This window comes from Psammomys obesus, unplaced genomic scaffold, assembly GCF_907164565.1.
Source record: "Psammomys obesus unplaced genomic scaffold, mPsaObe1.curated_primary_1811, whole genome shotgun sequence".
Taxonomy (NCBI): domain Eukaryota; kingdom Metazoa; phylum Chordata; class Mammalia; order Rodentia; family Muridae; genus Psammomys; species Psammomys obesus.
Window position 1 is genome coordinate 3,761,579 of NW_026585691.1, and position 19,548 is coordinate 3,781,126.

Genomic DNA, 19,548 nt, shown 5'->3' on the forward strand with positions numbered 1-19,548 from the left:
GAATGTGTAGGGGGAGCTCATAGCAAGCATTGGCTAACTGCACAGATGGTGAAGCCTGTACCCCAACACCGGAAACCAGCGGTCCTAGCATAGCCTTGATTGTGAAGTTTTAGCATCAGGTGTGCTGACACACCTGTTATCCCAGCACTTGGGAGGCACAAGCCAGAGGACTACCAGCCAGGGCTTCACAGCAAGTTCTAGGCTAGCCAGAATACCTAGTGAGAACATTTCTCAAAAACAAACAAACAAACAAACAGCATCTTTGCTTCTTCTCCTCCCCAGTAGACCAGAGAACGAATAGGCAGTGATTTCCTTTCCTGCTTTTTTCAGAGGGCGAGAGGTCAAAGCCACATGGCGGCCACTCTGCCGGCGAGTGGGTGGAGGCTGCGGTTTGACAGATCCGAGGGCAGCTGGGTTCAGCCCTTCCCTGAGCCGCAGCTGTGGCTCTTCTGGGAAAAGCAGGGAGCTGGGGCGGCACACTGAGGCACCAGAGCCAACTCGAGGTGACCCTGTGCCAGCCAGGGTGATCCCAGGGACTTGGCTGCATCGGAGGAAGAGAGGCACCTGAGGAGTAGGGAGCACGGAGGATGTAGGCTCAGCCCAAGCCCCTATGAGCTTAGACACCTTTACAAGCCCTTGTTTTTTTTTTTTCTGTCTGTGTGTGGGCTGAATCCTGACAGGACTGCCTCACACCGTGGAGATCAAGAGACGAGTGTGGTGGCTTTACAAACTGCTAAGTTCTACGAGTGTTTCTCAACATTCTGCATTGCTAGCTAGATGCTGCGAGGGACACCGGAAAGATATTAATTTTTTTTTTTTTTTTTTTGCTGATGCAGTAGGGAAGCAAGACTTATTTCCAGCAAGCCAAGCGTGGTGGCTCATCCCTGTCCTTCCTAGTGCTCACCAGGACCACCAAGTGTTCCAGGCTAGCCTGTGCTACAGAGTGAGATCCTGGCTCAGATCCCCAAATAACAACAAAAGCCTTACTCCCAGAGTGCTTGGGCACTGTAGTGCTTTAGGTGGAAACAGCTCTCAGGTGCCTGGAGAGGGGAAGGCTGAGCTGATGATTTTAGGTGGGGGAGACAGGATTTGGCGGTGCCTGAAAGAATGGCAGTTTTTGACCAGATCGTCATTCTGGGAGGGAGAGAATCAGCAGGATAGTCCCAGGGCTGAGGATAATGCCTATGGGCCATTTGTGTTAGTAAGACTCTAGAGCAGGAGTTCTCAACCTATGGGTTGTGACCCCTTTAAGAGTCAAATGATCCTTTCACAGAGAATGCGTAATACCACAGGAAAACACAGATATTTACATGACAGTTCATAATGGTAGCAAAACTGCAGTTCTGAAGTAGAAATGAAAATTGTTGTGGGGTCACCACAACATGGGGAACTGTTTTTAAAGGGTCACAGCATCAGGAAGGTCGAGAACCACTGATTTGGAGGTAGCTTTCGTTATTATTCCTAATTCATAGGTGAGAGAAGCTAGGAAGCTTGCCCGGTGTCAGACTGCTATTAATGGCAGAGTGGAAGGCGAGCCCAGATTCCACAGCCTGCGATGTTAGCCATTGTCCACACCGATTCTCTGGAAACAGGATGTGTGAGAAAGGGCCTGTGTGGCCGAGTGTTGGTTTATTCATTTGCTTGCTTGCAGCCAGCCACTGAACACCTCCTACAGTGCTGGCCACTCTTGGATGCTACCCCTGAGCTGGCAGTAGGAAGCAAAGACCCTGGCTTCCATTTCTGAGGCAACGTGGGCAGGACACGTAAGGAAGTGGTTATCATGGCGGTTTGCCAGAGGCATGTGCAGTGATCACACAGGCCCTCAGGTGGGAACTGGGTCACAGACATTCCTGTGTGGGGGTTGAAGAGGAGCTATTAGGATGGGGGTGTCTGGCAGAATAATCTGCTGGTTGGGGTAGTGGCGGCAGAGGTAATGGAGGTAAAGCAGATGCTGAGCTGGCAGTAAGGGCCAAAGGGCTACGAAGTCTTTGAATGGCAGACAAAGTTGGGGAGTTGGGCACTGGCAATACTGGAGGCTTGTGGGTCAAGAATTCCACAAGTCAAGATTGCTTTCTCAGGGTGCCCAGAGGTGCCTGACCAGTCTGGGGTTGGGCTTGGATTACCCATGACGTTTTCTTGTCCCCATAGCACAAGCCCAGCTGGGCCTCAGCCCCACCTGCCTGCCTCAGCCTCAGCCAAGCAGCAGGCAGGTCGCCCGAGGCACCTAGGGAGGACACTGAGGTGTGGCTCAGTACACTTGAGTGCTGCGTCTTCTTGACAGCTTCTTGATCGCTCTGGGCTTCCCTGCAACATGACTGACTAAATGACCTCCGGGATCCCATGTGGCCCCCCACATTGTGAGGACAGGGAGGAAAACAGGGTGGGGAAGGGAAGCAGGAGATGAGAGCATGGGGAAGGTGTTTTATATGAGGGCGTGTTCTTTGTGAACTCAGGTGACTGAACAGGGAGCCGAGCCCCCGCTCGTAGAGGGGACTCAGAGCTGCTATGCCAGAACGGAATGAACGGCACAGCCAATGTGCTGCAGCCTCTCTTGGGGACTGTGCTCCTCAGCATCATGAGCCATCTCTCTGAATCCTCAGAACAATGCTAGGACCTGGTGGGTGTATCCCCATTTCCTATTTTGGATAGGAGGAAGAGGCACCCAGGAGGCCCAGTGACTTTCCCCATGTTTCATATTTTCAGTGGCAGAGCTGAGATGCCAAGCCCCTGTGTTTCTAATTTTACTGCATAGTCGCCGAGGTTGTCTTCACCCCATCCCAACCGCTGGGCATGCTGTGTGGGTCCCGTGGAACTCCTGTACCCCTTGGAGGACCAGCTTCCATGTTACCACAGCAGGCACCTCTAGCAGGATCTACTAGGATACAAAGGGGCATGTTGACTTCTCCCAGGCTGCTCGCCTGCTTGGCAGGCCAAGTTGGGCATGCTTGTTTTGACAGGTGGGGGCAATTCCACCCCACCACATCCCCCGGTGGCAGCTGTCTATGTTCCGGGCTGGGCAGCGGCACCTGAAGAATGTGGTGCCTCCCTCAGGCGTGCTTCGGAGGTGATGTCAGGTGCGTGGGTTAAGTACCTGGTTAAAGTGAGTAGCGCTGGAGGAAGATGACTGGGGCAAGGGCGCTGGAGAGATTTGTACTACCCACAGGGTAGTCTGGCTGCGGCCCAGCCTGCTGGGAGGAGCGCAAGCCTGTTCTTCCTTCCTCACCTGAGGCATAGACGAGGGATCCTTTCTGTGTTCAGCCTTGGGGCTCAGAGCAGCAGACGTTTGCCCAGCTGGCTTGGAAATTTGGGCCGAAACTGCTAAAGGGACTTTGGATGGCATCCGATGCCTCACTTAGAGTTGGGAGCTGGACCCAAAGAAAGGAAGTCGTCTGTTTATTAAGCTCAGCACCTTTGCTCATGGACCTGAAACTGTTTCCCAGCCCCGGGCGTGGGCTCTCGTCTACCACCATGTTCTATTCGAGGGAATGGAATCAGAGGCCACAACCTGGGGAGTTTGCCAGTTTACCAGTTTGCCAGATCCCAGGCTCCCTTTCAGACCATATTTTAGTTCTACTAACAGCTCTCTGGCCAGGAGGGCTCTCTGGCACTCCTAGTGGTGGCAAAGGGCTTACACCAGGCAGAGAAAAAGGAAATCCTGGCTGTAGTTCTTTTGCTTTTATTTTTTGTGTGCGTTGGTGTTTTGCCTGCAGGTCTGTCAGTGTGAGGGTGTCATATTTTGAAGTTAAGACAGTTGTGAACTGCCATATGGGTCCTGGGAATCGAACCCTGGTCCTCTGGAAGAGCGGTCAATGCTCTTAACTGCTGGATCATCTCTCCAGCTTCACTGCATGTATGAGAATACTAATGGAATATGCAGCAGGTGAGAGAGAGAGAGAGGCAATGCCGGGCACCTGGAACTGAGCTGAATTTCCCTAGGGAGGTCACCCATCTAGGAAAGTCATTACAGATGAGAGACAGCCTACAGGTAGGACTGCCAGTAAGCATTAGCTTTGGAGGGTTAGAGCCTTGAAAATAAGGGAGTAAAAGGAACAGTGTCATGAGGCATGGCTTAGAAAAGTGTGGAGAAGAAGAGCAAAGGCTTCGAGACAAGAAAAGCAGCTACAGCTTGGGAGAGTGTTTCCCTCAGGGGCGCAGGCCGGGGGAGGCTGCTCATGCTCCAGTGGATGGTTCTCCTCTGCATATACAGGAGCACTAAATGGACTTTAGTGGAGGCAGGGGTGGGGGGTGGGGGGTTGGCTTGACCAAAATATTATATGCATGCATGAATGTTAAATAAAATCTTAAAAAAGAATGGAGCTGCATCCAAGGATGGACCAGGCGTGATCTGAGGTGTCTGAGGTGGTGATACCCACCTGTGGGGAATGAGAGTGGGTCCAGGTGTGGGGCCCCGAAAGGCTGAAAGGGCAACTGGGGATAGGGTGGGGCTGGTGCAGGGATGTGAGCGCCTCAGTCATCAGAATGAGCTCTTGATGGTCCCTGGGACCGCTAGTATATTTAACAAGACTAGGAGCTGGACTTCCAGGGAAGCTCTCCTGCTTTCATGAGCGGATGGGCTCTGGGTGAGTGTTTTAGGTCTCTGGGCCTCAGTTTCCCCGCCTCTGTGACATGGAAATGCCAGCAGCACCTATCTCTTGGGGTGGCTGCAAGGACCTCGTAGAGCGCTGACACGAGTCTCTCTCTGACCCCTGGAAATGGTCAGGCTGTTGCTGGAGGCCAAGACAGCGGAAGGGAGCCTTGTGAAAACTCCAGATAAGGGGCCGGATGTTCTCTGGCCCAAATACCTTGGTGGCCTGGAAGAAGCAATATCATTTGGTGGCAGAGAGCCAATGGCCTGTCTGTGTCCAGTCAGGGCATGTCTGAGTATCCAGGCATCTAATCCAGGTAGCCCACTGAGTAGCTGGTGAGGTGAGAACAAGAGTCCCAGGCCTCATCCCTCAGCAGAGTCATCCAGCAGCCACAAGGTCACCTCCCAGGCTGAGCCCCGTAGGCCGTGCTTTGTGTGTACCCAGCTTGGGTCTTCTCCCCCTAGGACTCGCCGCTTTGCATTTTTATTTATGTGTAGGTCTGTGTGTATGATACCACATGTATGCAAGTGTCTTTGGAAGCCAGAAGAAGATGTCAGGTCCCCTGGAGCTAGAGTCACAGGCTGTTGTGACCAGCTTGACATTAGTGCTGAGGACTGAACCCAGGTCCTCTAACGGGGTTTTTAAGCACTGAGCCAAGTACTCCCCCACTCTCTGCAGTTCTCTTGTCTAGATGAGGGTGCTGGACTCATGGCTCTTGAAGGTCTAAGAAGCAGAGGAAAAGGCATCCTGTGGCGGCAGGTAGGGCCTGCTCCAGGCGCTAAGCGCTAAGCGGCAAGGCTTTCCCAGCTCAAGCAGGGAGAGGGCTGGCTTAGTCTGCAGAAGTGGCTCCCAACCGATGTTATCTCGACCCCTTTGGGCGCTGAAGCCCTTCCACAGGGTTCACACAGCAGCTATCCTGAATACCAGATATTTACATAACAGCAAAATTACAATTACGAAGTAGCAACAAATTCTTTTATGGTTGGGGGTGTCACCACAATGTGAGGAACTGTATTAAAGGGTCACGGCATCAGGAAGGTTGAGAACCACTGGTCTCGAGGGTGGCTCAAGAGCTTTATGACAGATAAATGCTTAAATCCCTGTGTCCCTTGGCTGATGTCTTGGCTTCCCCCCCACCCCAGCAGGAAAGGGACAATAACACCGCTTGAGGCAGTTGAGTGAGGGATAAAGTATACCTTGTGTTTGGTTGGCCCTAGGTGTTGCATATTGCATTGGCTTAATAAATGGTTCTTGTCTTCTCACTTACTGAGCACATGGTGGCTGCCAGGCTCTATCTTGAGCTCTGGGAGATGCTAGAACAAATTGCTCAGGAAGCTTGAAGCCCACTGGAGACGGACAAATAACCAGAGGAGCTCTAGCTTTGGAATGAGTGGCTAAAGGAAGGCTATAATGGGGAAGTGCGGGGGAGTTTGGAGCTGGGAAAGGAGGGGCCATCAGGAAGGACGTTTTGGGGAGACTGGCTATCTTAATTGAAATATAAATGGGCATCACCATCTTTGGGGAGGCGGCAGGGCAGGGGAAAGTGCTCTCAGTATCCCTGATCCAGGCACAGCTAGAAACAGATGGGTCTCTGGTAAGAAATGTAGTCTCCTGCCATCCTTCCAAGCCAGTGACCAAGCCATTTCCTTGGCACCTCGAGCTACAGATGTGAGCTACAGGGCCAGGGGCTGTCTCTTCTCTCAAGGTGGCACTGTCCTAGAGATTTCAGCCTCAGTCCTTTGATGCCTCATCTCTGCTGCTCTGTAGCCCTTCTCCAGTTCTGGGGTGTCCATCTCTGTGGCCCATGGCTCCCATTGCATCATTATGCTGTGCTGGGTTCTGGGCTGAGGGAGTTAGGATAGCCTAGGACCTCGAACCTTAGCCCAAGAGCGGGCTTGGGGCCTCATGCTTGCAGAAGCACCAAACAAGGCGGCCACTGATGTGTGTAGAATAGAAGAGAAGCTGCCCGGCAGGGAGGCCGTGGATGGAAGGGCGGATGTGTCTCAGTGCAGGGAATACCGTAGCGCTCCTGTGGCAGCCACCGGAGTGCTGGGCCAGGGACACTGGAATGGGGCCACCTGCCTGGAGCTTGTCTCCTGACCCTACCTGCCCTCATACTCCCTTCAGCAGAGGCTAAAAATCTGATCCGCCTTGGGAAAGGACTTTGACACATTTTCAAAATAAAGTTGAGAGTAATCTCCAGAGGGGAAGTAAAATAAACAAGCTTTTAAAATGCAAAAGGAAACGTGTTATTTAAACAAACCAAAAAAAAAAAAAAAAGTGGAAAAATTGTAAGGGAGGGCCTTAGCTCCCTGGAGTATAAGTCTCTAGCTGTGGTGATAGGAGGTCACGGTTATTTCAGGGATCCACAGATGCCTGGGGGGCTGTGCGTGTGCGTGCTCGTGTGTGTGCTCGTGTGTGTGTGTGTATTGCAGGGGTGACTAGACCATTCTGTATGAACTTAGCTAGGAGTTAGGGCCATTCCCAGTTTGTCACCGTGAGGCATCCACACAGCATTTGGGGTAGGAGAGCATTGCAAGATCTGAGTTTTCCCTCCAGTCGAGGATAGCTCCTCCGGTGAGTCAGGAAGGACAGCAAGGACTTCTGGACTGGAGACAGAGCCAGATGTCCTAATAAGAGCAGAACAAACAGTCGCCTAGGATTGACCAAGGTTTGCTCACAGACAGGTAGGGTAGGGCTGTCAGGAACGTCTTCCAGGGAGAGAAAGTTTGAGCATGATGTGTAAACCCAGTTGGGATTGTGCTGGGGGCAGGTGGCCTGGAGGGCCTCCAGGGGGAGACAGACATGAAAGCAGAGGCACAAGGTGGACAGTCATCAGCCATTATGGCAAGGCAGGAACTCCCCAGTTCTGAGGTCGGGGCTTCCGGTCCCCCTGAACATCTTTATTTGGGTAACAGCCTTTCTGAGTTGTAGTCCACATATGACACAAGCCAGCACTTGCTGTGTGTAAATTATAGATTTTATAACCAAAGGCACAATCATTCACAGTGCAGTTTTAGACTTAAATTTAGAATATATTTATCACCCCCCTCCCCAGGAAACCACACATTTATTAGCAGTCCCTACCTGTTCCCCAGTCTTTTGTTGATGTTGTTTGATTTTCAAGACAGGGTTTCTCTGTGTAGTCCCGCTGTACTAGAACTCCCTCTATAGACCAGGCTGGCCTCGAAATCACAGAAATCCATTGTGCCACCACTGCCCGACTCCCCAATCTTTTTAAGAAATATTTTTATTACATTTTTATGTGTGTACCTGAGCAGGGAGCACGTGGAGGTCAGGGATCAGCTTGCTGTAGTCCGGTCTCTCCTTTCCACCATGTGGGTCCTAAGGATTGAACTCACATCATTATGTGTCCTTTTGTGTATACTTCTCTCTTTTGGCATGTTTTCTTTCTCCTCTCCTCCCTTTCCTCCTCCTCCTCCTTCTTTTGGAAGAGACTGAAGATGTAGCCCAGGCTGACCTCAAATTCACTTCCATCTTCCTTCTTAGTACCCCAGGTACTAGGAGTTCAGGCACATGACATGACACCTGGTCAGTGAAACATTTTCGGGGCTTATATACATTGTAACATAGATTGATACTTAATTCCCTTTTATCTTTTTATTTGTTTCATTCCGTTTTTATAATCAAATAGTATTCTAAGGTCTGGTAAGAGCACCTACCTCACATAAGTAAGGCCCTGGATTCGGTCTCCAGACAGAAAACAAGTAAGTCTTTCCATGTGAATATTATATGTGGTGTGGGTATGTTACATGCTATCTCATCAGCTGATGGGCCTTTTATACTTTGGGGATATGAATGCTGCATATAAGGGTTTATGTGGCTGAAGTTTTCAGGACAGTACAATTTAAATGGAATCTAAGACAGTCATTGGCAGAGGGGAGAAAAGATGGCTAAGCAAATGGACCTGCCCATTCCCTGTCTCATCTGGGGACTTGGATGGGAATGAAGAGAGCAGACCTCAGACCCTGTCCCAGATCCCTTGGGAGTTGGGAGAGGGATGACGAGAGGACTCTGAGGGTCTTGTCAGTGTCTCCTTTCTCTCGGCCAAGTCTGCATTGTTGTGTCAGGCCAACAGCTGTTTCAGGGCCGGAAATAGCTTGAGCAGCTGGTATTTTCCCTGGAAATCAGGTGCATTTTTTTTTCCTGTGTCCTGCCAAAAGCCAAAATTAGTTAAACACACAGAGAGAAATTGGTTAGTCTCAAAGAAAGTCAACAGGAAGCTGGCCGGCCAGAGAAAGAGAGGGAGGTCTCACAGTCAGTCAAGGCTAGCAAGCCTTGTGTAAACCCAGCGGAAACCCATGCTTTCATCACACTCAGGCAGGGTGGTGGCTTTGCCATAGGAGAGGCTGCAGCTATTCGACTGATCCACCTAACAGATGAGGAAGCCGGGCATCACATTGAAGGGATCTTCCATTCAGAGGCAGGTGGGAAAGAAGAGCCAAGTTCTCTAGTTTTGCTGTCAGTACAGGGTTAGTAAAAGCTGACCCTTAACCCTTGGTGCTGGGTTTGAGTTCACAGAAGACCTAGGACACAAAAACAAGAAGTTGGCCGTTTTAGTCTCTCCCCCATACCTGGCAAAAGAACATGAAGCCCCACCCTAACCCATAAGAAAAAACACAAAACAACACTTTAATTACTATCTTGCCTTCTTTCTGTTTTGTTCTCCAGCCAGAAAACATTATGTTGTTAGACAAGAATATTCCCATTCCACACATCAAGCTGATTGACTTTGGCCTGGCTCACGAAATAGAAGATGGAGTTGAATTTAAAAACATTTTTGGGACACCGGAATTTGTTGGTGAGTTTTGGGACTGTTTTTCTCTCAGTCTGGTGTTGGGGCTAGGGAGAGTTCAGACCTGAGTTCAAGGTCCAGAATCTGTACTAAGGGAGCCAAGAGTAGTTGTGCCTGCTTATAATCCCAGAGCTGGGGAGGCAGAAACTGGGTTCACTGGCTAGCCAGCTGAGCCAACTTGGAGCAATAGCCAAGGTTGTCCTCTTGCCTGCATGAATGTGCACACACACCCACACACACTCCACACACACAGGAGGGGTGGAATTCTAGGAACAATCCGTCCTCATATATGGGCTGAAAAAATGATGCTTTGGGATACTTGTTAGAAGCAGAAGGGTTGAGAAGGAATTGTCTTGGGAGGCCTTGGGTGAGGAGACAGGCATGGGCTTTGAGTGTGCCCACTGGGACACTCTGCCACATTGGCCTGGTGTGGCCAGAGGCCTCTGAGTTAAAATTGCCCAGAACTGGCTTCACCATTTACTTTTGAAGGAGTTTATTGTGCAGATTTAAAAATCACCTCCCTGTCTTGACTCCCCACACAAATTCCTCTCTCTGAAGTAGCTTCTAATTTCCTGAAATGGTAAGAGCAGTTATCTGCCAGGTGCCAGATTCACCACCTGCCTCTCCCGGGAGCCTGCCTCCACTCACGCATTGGAGCTGCCAGCTCAGGCGGGGCCCTGGCCTTGCTCCCTTCCTCTGTTCCTCTCACCCTTTGTTCCAGCCCTCTCTGTCCTACACCCTAGAAATTCCCCCGTGGGACCTGGTCCAGAGGTTGGAGGATCACAAGAAAATCCCTCTGCAGAGAGGAAAGGAATGAAAGTTGAAAACCAGCCCACTGTTTCTCTTCCGTGGGAATTAGTGTTTCAGAGATGGAGAGAATGGCCTCTTCAAAAAGCAGCTTAAATTATTGTTTCCATCAGGTACCTCGGTCCAGGCCAAACCTTGTCTCAAAAAAAAAAAAAAAAGAAAGAAAATACCAGGCAAAATTTGAGAGAACTAGCTAGAACTTTAGGGCTGGAGCGGTGGCTCAGTGGTTAAAAGGGCATACTCTTGCAGATTCAGCATCCAGCACCCATGGCAGATGGCTCACAATCATCTGTAACTCCAGCTCCAGAGGGCCCAAAACCTTCTTCTGGCTTTTGTGGGGACCTCCACTCACATGTTCATACCCCACCCCAACACAGAAACACACATCTGTACAGAATTAGAAATAAAAATAAACCATCAAAAAGAAATTCAGTATGTAGCCACGTGCCACAGCCTGCCTCTCAGTAAGATGCAATGAGATTAATTTCCTCGGGCTGAGGAGAAAACGGTGGGTAAGGCACTTGCCACTGCCTGTGTGATCTCAGTTTGAGTCCCCAGAACACGGTGAAAGCCAGGGGCAGGGCTGTGGGTCTCAGAGTTTCTACAGCAGGATGAGATGCAGACAATGGAGTCCCCAGGAGCTGATGGGCCAAGCCAGCCATGCATAGGGTGAACAAGACACACACACACACACACACACACACACACACACACACACGCACAGAGAGAGAGAATAAATTCCTAGAGAAATGATGTGAAATCGATGTCAAGTTGCTGTGTGAAAATGACTTGGGTGTTGGGCATGCTGATACAGTATATGAGTAGTAATCTCAGAATCTCAGTAATTGGGAGGTAGAAACAGGAGGATCTGTAGTTCAAGGCCATGATAAGCTACACAGAGAATTTGAGTCCAGCCTGTACTACATAAGTTCCTGTCTGAAAAACAAAATAGATGTTTCTAACTAAGTAATCTGAAACAGGAAGATTATTGAGTTAGAGGCCAGCATCGGCTGTATAGTGAGACCTTGGCTCTCTTACTTTGAAAAAAAAAAAATTCTTGGCCAGCTGGTGGTTGAAGCACACTTTTAATCCTAGCACTCAGGAGGCAGAAGCAGGTGTTCTGAGTTCGAGGCCAGCGTGGTCCACAGAGCAAGTTTCAGGACAGCCAAGGCTACACAGAGAAGCCCTGTCTTGAAAAACAACAACAACAAATAGATAGATAGATAGATAGATAGATAGATAGATAGATAGATAGATAGATAGAGATAGGTAGGTAGATAGATAGATAGATAGATAGATAGTATGTACGCTCAAGTTCTGCACTTACCTTATTGTACCAGTCCAGTAATGAGACTGGAAACCATTCAAGTGATCTCTGAGAGAAAAATGACTGGATGCAGATGGACAGTAACACAGCAGATGTTAAACTATTATACAGTGGTGAAAACAGAAGGTCATGGATGAAGCAAGCAAAAGTAATCAAGAGATAGAGTTTCAAATGCATCCTGACACATTTTTGAAAAGCCAGGAAAATAAGTCAAAGCCGGTGTAGGTGTGTGCTTGTCAGTCTTACCCTAGAGGTGCTTTGGTTTAGATGGTGTTCTGGGTAAAAGCCTCCGTCCTTCCCATGCTCTCCTTCCTGCCTTAACACTTAGCAGAGCGCCCTCCTTCTGTTGTGAGGTCCTACCATTATTGCATCCTCTTTGCGCCCACATTCTTAAAAGTCTTGGACAAAGCGGGTGTGGAATTGAGCATTGGCTTTCAGGACCTTGGTGCCCTCTGGGCAGCATGTCATTCTCTTGTCTATTTGACAGACTCCTCTCTCCTACTCTGGACCCTCTCTTGGTCACCCACCTTATCTTTGGCTCAGTTTCTGCTTCCACTAGTGTGTTTAATGGCTTCAAATCTGATGCTTGGCCCACTCTCCTCCCCTTCAGCTGGCTGTCTCCTGGCATGTTTGACATCCCTTCAGGCTTATATTCTTACCTCAGTGCCCCCCCCCCAAGATGTCCTCAGATGAAGTCACCTGTCTGTCAGGACTCAGAGGAAGAGGAAGCCCCTCTCTGCCTTCTTCCCCATTACCACTCTGCAGTGGAACTATCTGGAGCCTCTGTCCACCAGAGTTCCCACAGCAGGTCATGTGGGACATGCCCCCATGACATGGTCAGCAGGCCTCCATGTCTTCTTCCTGAACCTTCTTCCCACATTCCTCTTCCTTTGTACTATCCTTTTTCCTCCTCCTTGTTCATGAGTGGTTTCTCCCAGATTAGAGGGAACTCATATCTTACCCTGTTCAGGCTACTGTAACCAAACACCTTGACTGGATAGGTTATAAACAGTAGAATCATTGACCACAGTCCTGATGGTTGAGAGTCTTGGGTGATGGTGTCAGTGGGCCTGGTGTCTGGGGAGAGACCTTTTCACATATATCCCAGTGTCTTCCTCTGCTGTCACATGGAAGGAGAGAACACGATCCCTTGGGCCTGACTTTCTTCCTGAAGGTTCTACTCTCATGAACTAATCACCTGATCCAGATCACCTACATCCAGATCATTCCTTCTGCTGTTCCAATATTCCTTCCTCCCTATTGGAGAGTCAGGATGGAGACATCTGGCATAAAATAGTTTAGCATTCCCTAGAACCGTCTCCTCTCATCTCTAGCCCATCTTGACTCCCAAACATGACTTCTTTCAGCTCCAGAAATCGTGAACTATGAGCCGCTGGGACTGGAGGCCGACATGTGGTAAGTGGTGGCCTGGCCCCCTTTTAGGTGGCACGCCCTTGCTTAAGCCCTTCCCTCACACTCACATTTCTTAATGTCCTAGTCTGCAGTGCAAAAGGAACAAGACATGCTGCTGGGAGACAGTGAGGCTGGGATCTGTGACCAGTTAGAGCTTGGTCAGCAGGGGAGGGGCTGAGGCAAGTGCGAGCTTATCTGGACCTGCCTCAGCTGGTCTGGATGATAGTAAATTGAGCTCCACTGGCCAATCCATCAAGCGTTCCACGAGAGCATCCTGTATCCTAGGCATGTGCTGGCCTAGCAGCACTGCTGTGATCAGTTCTTTGCGAATTTTATTTGAACACTGCTTTGCAGTTGGCCCAGTTCGTGACTTGGCTCTCTAAGACCCTGCCAGCAGTCCTGGGAGGTTGTCCTAATCATTAATTGCTCTCATTTTATAAGGAAAGTGGGCTCAGAGTGTAAGGGACATGCCCCCAAGACAAAGTCTGCAAATAACACATGTCAGATCTTGAATTTGGGTCCGTGACCCAATGGGAAGAGAGTGAGGATTCTAAATGCATCCCTGTCTGTTGCAGAGTAAAGTGGGGGTGGGGAGCTTGAAAGGGCATTCAGGGGCCAGCTTGGGAAGAAAGTGCCTTTTTATCCCTGTGTGGGGATAAACCCCCCTTGGGGGTTTGAGGTTGGAACCACACAGCTCTGACACCATTCTCCTTTGCAGGAGCATCGGCGTCATCACCTACATCCTGTGAGTATCTCCAGCCTTGGGCTGCAGCCCTGCTTAGCTCAGGAGGAGTGAGAGAGGGCAGGGAGACAGCAGTAGCCATGTCTGGTCCACACAGCACCTCAGGGAGAGTGCTCTGACCTCTACTTCATAACTTGAGCAGGGTTAGGAGTCTGGGAGAGCAGCCCTCCCAGGCTGTGTACACAGCCCACGGCTAAATTTCTCTGTGTCAAGCTAGGGCTGCTGTGCTCAGCTTTCCACACTTGCTTTACCAGAAGAATCCTTGTGACAGCCCTGAAGGCGCTTGTACCTGCGCTCTTTCTTCTCATCTCATCCCCAGGCCTTGTTTCTTCCCTCTCACACTCTCTTTCCTTCTCCTTTCTTTTCCTGCATAGGTGTGTGTGTGTGTGTGTGTGTGGAGTAGGCCTCATATGGGGCAGGATACCAGTACTGACTCTTTTCATTTGTGTGGTCACAGACAGGTATTTAACCTTTGGATTTGTTTTTCTTATCAGAGAAATAGGAATCACAGACTTCCTGCCACAGGAAGTAGGGCAGGAATAAGCCATGCCATGTTGTACAAGCTTCCTAGGCCCTGTTTGGCTCATGGGGCAGGGTAGACTCAGTCCCTCAGTGCTTCCCAGACATTGCCCTCTCATTGTCCACATGGAGAATGCCATGTTCAGAGCATTTTCAGAGTGAGAACCAAGGCCAGCTGAGGGATTGTTCTCAGCAGCACAGACTGGGAGTTCTGTCCAGTTGCACTGTGATTCCTCCAGCGGCTGCTGAGGCCTTCAACCCTGGCTGCACAGTAGATTTCTTAATATGGGCCTTAGCCCGGCCTCACCCTGCATCCATTAAATTAGACTCACTAGGGTGGGGCCATGCCTCTGCCTCTTAAATACCCAGCTACATCTAGTGTAAAGCCAAGGCCAAGGTCCATTCCAGAGTCAGAGGAATTTGTCATATATTCTTAAATCTTGTGAGGTTTTTTTTTTTTTTTTTTTTTTTTTTTTGAATTCCAGTTTTCACGTTGAACTCTTAAGGAATTCTACAGCGTAGTCTTCTTATGGCTCCTTGACCTTGATGAGATTTATTTTATTTTGTATTGTTTTGTTTTGTTTGACTGTGTAGCCCTGGCTTGTTTATTTTTGTGGCACTAGATACTGAAACTGCACACAGCTAGGCAAACGTGCCGCCACTGGATTCTATCGCTGGAACGGCTTAATTATTATTATTATATTTTGAGATAGAGACTCACCAGTTTCTCCAAGCTGGCCTTATATTTGTGGCATTCCTGCCTCAGCTTCCCCAGGAGAAGGGATTATAGGCCTGGCATAAGCACACTTGGCTGACAAAGCTTCATTGAAAATGTATTCTATAACCTGTTCGATAGTCCTAGCGCTAGCACTCAGGAGACGGAGGCAGGAGGATCTCTATGACTTCGAGGTAGCCTGGTCTACCTCGACCAGGACAGCCAGGGCTACACAGAGAAACCCTGTCTTGAAAAACAAAATGAAACAAAACAACAACAAAAAATCTCAAACAAAAGAAAGAAAGAAAGAAAACTTGTTCTATCAGAAGCACCATGCCAGGCACTCAGGATACTGATATAGATGAGAGTCAGATGTGCTTGTCTGTGTCTGAGGGAGACACATCACACAGCTGGTAGCACCCTGTGGGGGCATGGTTACACTGGAGGTTCGAACACATTTCTGTGGAACACAGAGGGGGAGGTTGGAATTGCAGGAGATGGGTAGGTAGATAGACGAACAGACAGCTAGATAGATGTGTTTGAACTAGGAGGTACAGAATGAAATCAACTCCCCAGACAGGAAAGAAGAGGTGGGTAGGGACACAGCACACATGATACAAACCAATTTCTGGTCTCATGGAAATGGTGGATTTGGGATTCTAGAGGGATATTGTGTTTTATCAATAACAGAAATAATGACTATTAATTGTAGAAAAACTAGTATGGATCAGGGTTATACAAGGCATTTTTGTCTATTTCTTGTAGTGCTCAGGATTGACCCCAAAGACCTTGTATATGCTAGGCAAGTGCTCTACTCCTGAGATACAGCCACATTCGTTGATTTTGGGGGGAGGGCGGAGCTGTCGTAGAACTTTCTATACAGACCACATTAGTTTCAGATTCATAGAGTCTTCCTCTGCCTCCACTTCCAAGTGTTGGGATTAAAGGTGTGCACTGTCATGGCCAGTTTCCCCCTGATCTTTTATGACAGACTCCCTATAGGTAGCTCATGCTGGCCTCTTCCTCCTGCTTCTGTCTCCCAAGTGCTGGGATAATCTGCATTCACGGCCATGCCTAGCTGCCCAACGTGTTTTACATACATTGGTTTTTCATGTCGATCACGTGAAGTGTTATTGACTTCATTTTAAGGGAGGAGACAGCGTCTAAGAAAGGTGGAGAACCTTCCTCAGTTTACACAGTTAATGAGCAGCAGAGGTGGATTCAAACTCAAAGCTTCAGAGTTTTCCTTGTTGTCCCCCAGGCTGAGAGGGATGGGAATGAACGCTATCTAGCAAATAGAAACAGTGAGGGTCTCAGCTAAGTGGGAATATAACGAGGGACTAGAAACAGAGTCCAGAGTGACTGCTCTTTATAGCCTATGGCTAATCACGGTAGGCATGTGTAGATGGAGTTTGTGCACATCAAGGGCATATCTGAGTAGCGGTACCCAGTACTCAATGAAGAGCTGGTGCTTCAGGCCATCATTGTGTGGTACAACCTTGCCAAACCCAGTGGGGACGACATCCTGCACCTTCTGTGCCTCTCAAGCTGTGCTCACGTTGCTCCCTCTCACTTCTGGAGTTCTTCCTAGAGCTGCTCTAACTGCTGACAGCCTTCAAGATGGAGTCAGTGCAAGCTTCAGCTGCCCCATGAAGCTGCGCACGCCCCCCCATGTCCCTGTCCTCTTCCCTGCCCTTACTGTATTTCACTTTGTTCTGCCAGGGACTGTTTCTCTTCTTTTAGCGTCTGAGTGCACTAAACACAGACTCCCTGTGTCAGGTACTCAGTCGGAGTTTTAGAAAGTGAACTGAATTGGACTGCACTGAGAGTCTGTTGTGTGGTTGCCTGGAGAAAACAGGATGAGGTTCCCCAAGGCCTTTCCTCCTGTTCCATCTCCTCTCCCCCAGTTACCTGTTCCTTTCTCTGTTGTGCCCAGACTAAGTGGAGCGTCCCCCTTCCTGGGAGACACAAAGCAAGAAACACTGGCAAACATCACTGCTGTGAGTTACGACTTTGATGAGGAATTCTTCAGCCAGACAAGCGACCTGGCCAAGGACTTCATTCAGAAGCTTCTTGTGAAAGAGACCCGGTAAGAGGACAGAGAAAGACTGGTTTCTCAGGTACTCATTCTTTCCTCTTGCCTTCACAAGACATGCCAGTCTGCCCTCATGTTGCTGTCTGTGTCATGTAGTCCCGTCTGGTCAGGAGCTGAGAAGCCTCACTGGTCATTACTTGGCATTCATCCTGTCTTTTTTTCCCCTTCATCTCCTGTCAAAATACAAATAACTGTGTCTACATGAGCATGTACATTTATGTGCTTGCTTGCATTTGTATTTGCAAATGAGGAGTTACTGTGTGCCGTCTTCCCTATATATATGCAGGACTCTGACTTGAGAGGTAAACGACGAGCATTTTGTTCAAGTTGAGAGTGCAGGCAGATGGGCCCAGAGAGGTCAGAAGAGTGGGAGAGACGAGACATACCAATCCTACCTCTGCTTCAGGTCCTAGGCTGAGCCGTGAGGCTGGGATGGGCAAGAAACTGTGTAGTGAGCTATGACCTCTGTGTGAGCATCGGAGCCTGGATGGGCAGGGGACAGGTCCAGAGATGATAGAGAGTGGTTTTCACAGACTTCAGAGAGAACCAGAGTGGGGTCCTATGGCATGCCGAAGCCCTGATTTCCCTACTTAGGGCAGTGCTGGGGTTGGAGTTCCTACTGTATGTAGAGCAATAAAGGGATGGGGGGAGACCTGGGAGGCAAACACCAAAACAGACCCCAGAGATCTGTCCCTGAAGAAATGGCTTTCAGAGAAGTCCGGGAGCTCACTAGAGGGATGGCAGTTAAGCCCTTCATTGTTGGAACTGAAGCTGAGGGCTGGGGTAGTGAGCTTTCCCTGCTGAGGCTTGTTCCTGGATCACTTTCCCAAGAGTATTGGGAATGTGGCCAGTTTTCAGCCATCTCTGCATCTGTATGCTTTGACGCTAGGGTCAAAGAATGTCCAAAAGATGAGACACTGACTGCCCTCCCAGCAAGTGTCCTCATGGAGTATCTCTGTTTGCTCACCCTCACCGCAGGAAACGGCTTACCATCCAAGAAGCGCTCAGACATCCCTGGATCACGGTAAGGGCATGGTAATGAGTTCCAGTGAGCAGGCCCCTCTTCTGCCACCAGAGCTGGCTGTGGCAGTCTGATACAAACAGCTGTTAAGTGGCCTTTGCTTGATCTTGGGCACTGGTCAAGGGTCCCCAAAGGGCCTATGCTTGTTCAAACAGGGCTATGCCGGCTCTGTGCTAGAGTGCTTGCCTCGCTTGCATGAGGCTGTGAGTTCTACCCAGAGCGCCATAAAAGCACAAAAACAAACATAAATAAATGAAATTGGTTATGCTGCCTTAAGGTTGTATTTTGTGGGTTCAAAGAGCCAGTGAAACCATTGTGGAACTCAGTGAAGACACTTTTTCTTTGGAGCCCGTCTTATAAAATGTTCTTTATTGGGGTCATGTCTCTTCACTTTTCAATGAAAAAATTGGGTTATAGACAGATCTCTGGCCACTAGAACCTTGACTCTGTAATCAGGTATATTTCTTTTCCTGGCTCCTAGGCTCTCACTAAAGGATGAAGTACGAGTCAGTCATGTAGCTTCCGTAGGCACTGTGTCACCTCAGGAATTGGGTCCCGAGACAGAGACCTGCCAGGGAAGAGAAGCCAAGCCTCTGTTAGCACAGTCCTGTTCCTTACTGGGGGGTCAAGGCAGAAAGTGAATCCAGCTCTGCTGGTAGTGAAAGGCCACTGGTTTTCAGAGTCTTAGAGTCTGGTGCGACACGCATTGGGAGTGACGGTGGGACTCGGAGCAAGGCTTCAGCCCTGGTTCTATGGGATGGCCCCCTGAACATTACCTCTTGAGCTCCAGATTACCTTCCTTGCCCACTGAGGAGGCCCACTGGGGTGATCTAAGTGTAGACAAGAAGCACAGAAGCAGAGATAAGTTCAAGTTCATTCACACCTTGGAGGACGGGGAAGGGCAATAATCTTCCAGGTTTTGATGTGTCCAGAGCGCAAAGCTAGAGAGCCTCTTGGGCGCCTTTCTGCTGAGAATGCTGGGTTTTGCCAAGGCTGCAGGTGTCCTGAAAGGCAGATACAATCAGCTTTCCTTTGCCTGCCATAGCCTGCATGTTTCAGCCCTTGAGTGGATGTTGGCCGAGCCCTGCTTGTCTGTGTGAGCTACTGTTACATTCTCTGTGTGTGCTGACCCTCCCTAGTGGCCATAGAACTCTCTGCCCCGGAGTGAGCATGCAAGCAGTACCCCCACATTCCCTAATGTTTCTTACGGTCTTGTGTGTTGTGGGTGTGTTTGGGAGGAGCTGCTAGCCTCACCCTGGCTCTCTCTACCATGTCTTGACTCGAGCAGCGAATGCCAAAGAGGCCATGTGTCTGCCTTCTGCCTGCAGCTTGGACTGCCCTGTGGAGCACACATTATGTTAATATTCTGGTTCTTCTGTCCGAACACCTACTAGTCAAAAGGAGAAGCCAGAGCCCCCGAGCAATGGAAGACACAGCCTGCCCGGCTGAAGACTAAACGCCTGAGAGAGTATACCCTCAAATGCCACTCAAGCATGCCCCCCAACAA

General features: G+C 49.5%; 1 protein-coding gene across 1 annotated transcript in view; it reads left to right on the forward strand.

Moving 5' to 3' along the window:
• The window catches only part of Dapk2 (death associated protein kinase 2), a 108,764-nt gene that overhangs the window by 76,204 nt on the left and 13,012 nt on the right, over positions 1–19,548 (forward strand). Inside the window, exons 5-9 of the mRNA XM_055597759.1 lie at positions 9,279–9,408; positions 12,904–12,952; positions 13,668–13,694; positions 16,862–17,014; positions 17,999–18,044. Coding sequence (XP_055453734.1) covers positions 9,279–9,408; positions 12,904–12,952; positions 13,668–13,694; positions 16,862–17,014; positions 17,999–18,044 — 405 coding nt within the window. The remainder of the gene's footprint in view (positions 1–9,278; positions 9,409–12,903; positions 12,953–13,667; positions 13,695–16,861; positions 17,015–17,998; positions 18,045–19,548) is intronic.